A 6,000-nucleotide genomic window follows, 5' to 3' on the forward strand; every position below is an offset into this window, starting at 1 on the left:
TCATCCCACTACCTCCACAATCAGGAAGCAGAGACTGAAAAGGAAATGGAGCAGGGCTATAAAACTTACAGTCTCACCTCGTAGTGACCTACATTACTTCCTAGGGGTTCCCCAACCTTTCCAGACAGCACCCCCAGTTGGAGACTACGTGTTCAAACACATGAGTCTCTGACGAGGGTATTCCATACTCAAAGCAAAACACCTCACAAAGTCTTATCTTAGGCTACGACATTTCTGGGTGCCTGTGGTTCAAGTCACTTATAGGCTGCAGCTATATCAGCTGGGGCCACAGTCACAGCCCAGGTCCTAGCTCAGGGAGGAGCTGCTTGGATATTGATTCTCATAGCGGCTGTCAGGCAGAGGACCTCAGTCCTCACTGTCCTAGCCACATGTCGGACTGCAGGAAATGCCAGCTTTCACCATGTCAGCCAGCTTCCCCAGAGCAAGAGAGGAGTCCAAGATGGAAGCCAAGGTGGTTGTGTAAGGATCCGAGAGGATACATCATCAGTGCTGCCACGCCCTGCTTGTTTGGCACAAGCCGTGTGAGGTTCAGTTCAGTTCGGTGGGGAGGATGACGGGCACATCTTAGACTAGGCTGCTGGTCCACAAATGTAGACTATCACTATCATCAGTAAAAATCCCTGCACTTCACCTCAGGGATCCGCCTTAAAAGAGAACTTGACAGGCAACTTGAGCACAGACATGAGACGTGTTTATGTGGGCTGGGGTGTGGCTCAGCTGGTAGAATGCTTGTCCAGCATGCCAAGGACATGGATTCGATATCCAGGACCACATAAACTGGGCATATGGTAATCCTAGCACCCTTGAGGTAGAATCCGTTCTGGGCTAGAGACCTGACATAGGAGAGAAAGCGGTGTGAGGTTATTTGCCACTGTAGAAAGATGTTCAGATTTCTAGAGTGCATAAAATCTTGTGATAAACAGAATTCTTCTCAAAATAACCCAGGCGGAAGGCAGTGGCAGATTTGGAACAGGAGCGGAGCTGATGGCGGGCACTAGGGGGCTCCTTGGACCGTTTCTCCTATTTTTGTTTATATTTAACATTTTTCAATTTTTTAAACATTAAAAAAAAAGGTAGAAATATGGGTTGCTGAGACTGCCCGCTGAGCAAGGGTGAGGACTGGAACTCTGCCTCTGCCCTGAGGGTGGAGAGGAAGGGCCTGAGGGGACTGAGTGGAGTGATATCCTGCTCCCCAGGCCTGGGGGAAGCATTCACAATCCTCCGTGCAGGTGAGCCGGAGCCCACCGTCCGCAGAAGCTGGGCATGATGGTGCGCGCCTGAAATAGCAGCACTCAGGAAGCTGAGGCAGGAGGATTGCCATGAGTCCAAGCTAGCCTGGGCTACATAGTGAGTTCCAGGTCCAGATTAGACTACAGAATAAGGTTGTCTCAAAAAAAAAAAAAATTAAATAAATAAATAAAATAACAGAACAAAACGGGGAGACAGAAGGAGGGGGGGAGGGAGAGAAGTTATATGGTTGTAACTGCACAGAATTATACACTTAAAATGTGGGACTGCTATGGTCTGTGAATTATACATCAAAGAGCCATGCTGTGAAGTGTGCACAATGGTACAAACATGTAAGACCAGCAGCTGGGGGCCAGAGGCAGTAGCTCGGCTATGAATTCAAAGCTAGCCTGGGTTGTCTGTAATCCTAGCACTCAAGAGGTTTAAGCAGAAATAGATCAAATCCCAGGCTAGCCTGGGCTATATATAATGGGACCCTATCTCAGCACCCCCTGCAAATAATAAGTATTAATTAATTTTAAAACAGGGAAAGTCAATGAAAGGAGGGAGTCATAAAAATGAGCCATTCTTTAAACTGTTTACTTTTTCTTGAAACATAAAATGTATGAATTCATTCAATACTTCAGAGAAGAGAGTTGAAACTGGATCTCCCTGTAGGCCACCCTTGAACTGTCCATCCTCTGCCTCTGCCAGCGCTGGGTTACAGGCCTGAGCACTGCACCCAGTCCATTTGAGGACGCTGATGGATGCAGGGCCCGGCCACTCCCTTTGCTCATGCCTCCCTGGTTGGAGTCTACTGGGACTGTCTCGCTCACATGAATTATTCCTAAACTCCAATTCCTCCATCAGTCCTTTTGTTTTCTTTTTTCATTGGACTTAGCCAAAAGGCTGAGAAGTAGCTCAGCATCTTCGAGGTGAAACCAGACAGAAAAATGTCAGTCTGAAAGCAGAGTCCCCATTTTACATTGATTTCACTAGTTTGTTTTCTAGCCATGCTGGGTATTGAACCTAGGGCCTCACACAGGCTGAGTAAGTGCTCCACCACTAGCCCCCAATCCACCTCTGAGACAGGTACAATGAGGTAGAAAACTCATTCTTTATAACATTTGTGTGTATGTATGTGTGTATATATGTGTGTGCATGTATATATGTATACATGTCCGTGTATGTGTGTGTCTATATATTATGTATATACAATGTCTGACTGTTGCTGGGTGTATATATATGTGTATTTGTGTATATACATGTGTATATATGCGCATGAGCATACATATGTGTGTGTACATGTATGTGTGTGTGTGTATATATATGTATATGTGTGTGTGTGTGTGTGTATGTATATGTGTGTGTTGTTTAGTTTTGTGACAGGCTTTCCAATAGCCCTGGCTGGCCTCAAACTCACTATTTAACTGAGGATAATCTTGAACTTCTCCTCCTTCCCTTGGTTGCTGAGATTACAGGCATGTGACACCACATCTGTTTTATGCGGTGCTAGGTAGCAAACCCGACACTTTTCACATGCTAGGCGAGTGCTCTACCAGGACTTTTGCCAGGTGTGTATGGTTGGAAGGCCACTGTAACTAGTCTCCATGGTTACATCACCTATACTTGGTTGTTTAAGCATTGCCTTTAGCAAAACAACTCTCTACTTACATTTTTTATAGAAATGGTGATGCACCGTCCCCATTGATGTATTTTATATTAAATTAAATTATAAGAGCACACACATAATCAGATGTACTTATGCCGGAATCTCACAACACAGTGGCTGTGGATCCACACTTACTTTCTATTGCTGTGGTAAGTTACTATGGCTAAAGTAAGCTGGGGCTTACTAGCCCGAGCTTAGCCCGAGGCGGGCCACAGTACTTTAGCATTCTCCCATAGCAGGGAGCTCCGGCAGGCTGGCTGTCCCGGGGTGGTCGGAGGCCTGGGGAAGCTGAGCAGGCATGGCAGGTCTGGGTGGGGTGGGGTGTCTGAGAACCCTGGTCCTCCAAAGTCCTCACCTACTCTCTCCCTGCACTCCTTGCTCTACCCCAGCTCCTCAGGATGTTCTTCAGGCAGCAGGATGAGATTCGGAGGCTGAAGGAGGAGCTGGCACAGAAGGACATCCGCCTCCGTCAGCTCCAGCTCGAAATGAAAAACCTGCGCAACAACCCCAAGAACTGCTAGCCCCGCCTCGGGCTGTGTTAGCCCCGCCTCGGGCTATGCTAGCCCCGCCTCGGGCTGGTTTCCAAGCCGATCTCTCCGTTGTTTCTACTGGTCCCTAAACTGCCTCTTATCTGTAGAGCCCAGATACTGGGCCTGGACTGAAGCTGGGGACCAGCTGGTAGACCCTACCTACCACCTCAAGAACTGGAAGCTGACCTTTGACCTCCTGACTTCATGCTAACACCAGTCCCCCAGCCTCTCCTGGAAAGCCCACCCCTGACTGGCTGAGCTTTTCCTTGCAGCCCCAGAGTCGGGCTTCCCCCTTGGCTCCCTGCAGGTCTCCTCGGAGGGACAGGAAGAGTGGGATTACAGCCTGATTTAGAACTTGAATTTGTCCCGTGCAGAGGGGCTGCCAGAACCTGTCTACACAGAAGCCAGTCGCTCTGGCCCCAGCATTATTTCTGAAGCACAGTGAGGGCTGGATGGAGGGGAGACGCTCCGCCCACCTCCTGCCTCCTGCCTCCTGCTGCCGAGCGAGCGAGGGAGCCCGGGTCATCTCACCCAGTGGTGAGCACCTGGCAGCCAGCCCTTTTCTTTCTGAACGCTCTCCCACCCCCTTTGTCTTCAGGGAATGAAGAGGACGCTCTCCAAGGCCATAATGACCCTTTGCCTCCCCTGTGGTTCTCTTCAAAGCTCTTTTACACCCCCTTTCCATTTAATTTGTGAAGCAGGCAGGGTAGGGATTAGTGTCCCCACTTGTCAAGTGACAGAACCGAGGGGTCACTCAGAGGGTCAGACGCAGACCAAGTACCCTTGGTATCTGGACCCGGCGGCCAGGGCCCTCCCTTCCCATTGTGTTGAGATGCCAATCCCTTTGTGGGCTTCCACAGAATGAGACCTGGAAGCCGCTTCCACACTGTCTGCCCAACACCAGTAGTGCCAACATGCCATACTGCCGGGTGGAGGCGCTCACACTCAGTGCCCCCTGGGCCCTCCTGGCCTGCACTCCTTGCCCTCACCCCCTTCAGGGGGCGCCATCTGACGTGAGGCCTCTTCCTGGAAGCTGAGGCAGAGAAAGGGTAGAGCTTGGCCCAAGGGCAGGCACAGCAAGATGGCTTCCGGGATGCTCTGCCTGGGTCTCCCTCCACTCCCCGCCCCCTTCCCACTCCCCGCCCAGCTCTCTCAGCCACTTTCAGCCTTACACACGCAGGATGACCACAGCCACTCCACCCACATAGCACTTTAAAGTTTACCCAGTTTTTTGACACATAGATCTCACCGACTCGTGCATCTGCCCTACTTTACAGTGAGGGAAACCCGGGACGTGGCCCTCTGCACGCAGCTCTGGGATGCTGCATCTCTTTGGTCGTCTACACGCTTGCTTTATCCCCTCCACCCTCCCTCGTTCCATTCCCCACCTAACACGTGGAGCTCAAAAGCACTGGTGTCAGGACAGTCGCCGCCATCTGGGCAGAGGAGATGTGGGGATCTCCGTCATTGGCTGGGATCGCTAGACATAAGACACTTCTTTCCCGCCCTTCCCATGGCTACCCTGCAAAACTTCCCAACTGCAGAGGCCCCGGGGCCGGGGTCGGGGCCAGCGAGCTGAGGTGAGGTTCCCCAGCCCCCGGGCCTCTCCTCTCCAAGCACTGATGCTCCCAGCTTGCAGCGTGCTGAAGCGAGTTCTCCTCCTGCAGCACCACAGCCAGACTGTCAGCTCTTGTCTCCCCTCCACACTTCTGGAATTTTCTTTCTTTCCATTGACCTTTGTGGTCTTCTGTGATTATTTATGCTGCCTCCCAAGGATAGAATTGAAATAAAATGTTTTCAAGTTATCAAGCCAAGACATGGCCATGTCATTTAGCCTCGGAGAGAGCCTACGTTTGTCTCCTCATTGTCTCTGGCCAGCTGCACACTCAACTCCTCCGTCTTTCTGAAGTGACAGCTACCTCTGCCACCTTCTGATCATCTGGCACTGCTGTCATCCTGGGAACAGTGCTTTTGCTGTGGGGCTGTCCTGTACACTGAATACTCGCAGTGTCCCTGCCTTAACATACCAGATGTCATGGCAACCTCCACCTAGTTTTGACAGACAAAAATGCCCCCACATAGTATTCAGTGCCTCTGGGGGTATCAGAATCATCCCCAATTCGGAACTACTGTTCTGGGGCTGGTGATGGCTCAGCAGAAAAAGGGATCCACCACCAAACCTGACAACCTGAGTTGTTGGAGGAGGAAACAGTCTCTAATTGTCCTCTGACCTCTGCAAATTTAACGTGGCACTCTTGGGTACTTGTATACACATATACACATATAAATATTACAATTTTTTACTTAAAAAAGTTTGATTATGCATGTGCAGTACCAAAAGTGGCCAGAAGGTGGTGTCAGGTTCCCTGGAGCTGGAGTTACAGTTGGTTGCAAGACACTATGTGAGTGCTGGGAACTGAACCTAGGTTCTTTCCAAGGGCAACCAGTGCTCTAACCACTGAGCAACCTCTCTCGACCCATAGTCCTTTTCTCTTCCTTCCTTCCTTCCTTCCTTCCTTCCTTCCTTCCTTCCTTCCTTTCTTTCTTTCT

General features: G+C 50.3%; 1 protein-coding gene across 1 annotated transcript in view; it reads left to right on the forward strand.

Moving 5' to 3' along the window:
* The window catches only part of Coro2b (coronin 2B), a 107,108-nt gene extending 101,844 nt beyond the window's left edge, over positions 1-5,264 (forward strand). The window contains exon 12 of the mRNA XM_052188096.1: positions 3,310-5,264. Within this exon, the coding sequence (XP_052044056.1) occupies positions 3,310-3,441 (132 nt within the window). The 3' untranslated portion in view covers positions 3,442-5,264. The remainder of the gene's footprint in view (positions 1-3,309) is intronic.
* The last annotated feature ends 736 nt before the right edge of the window (positions 5,265-6,000 follow it).

Source organism: Apodemus sylvaticus, chromosome 7, assembly GCF_947179515.1.
Source record: "Apodemus sylvaticus chromosome 7, mApoSyl1.1, whole genome shotgun sequence".
Lineage (NCBI taxonomy): Eukaryota > Metazoa > Chordata > Mammalia > Rodentia > Muridae > Apodemus > Apodemus sylvaticus.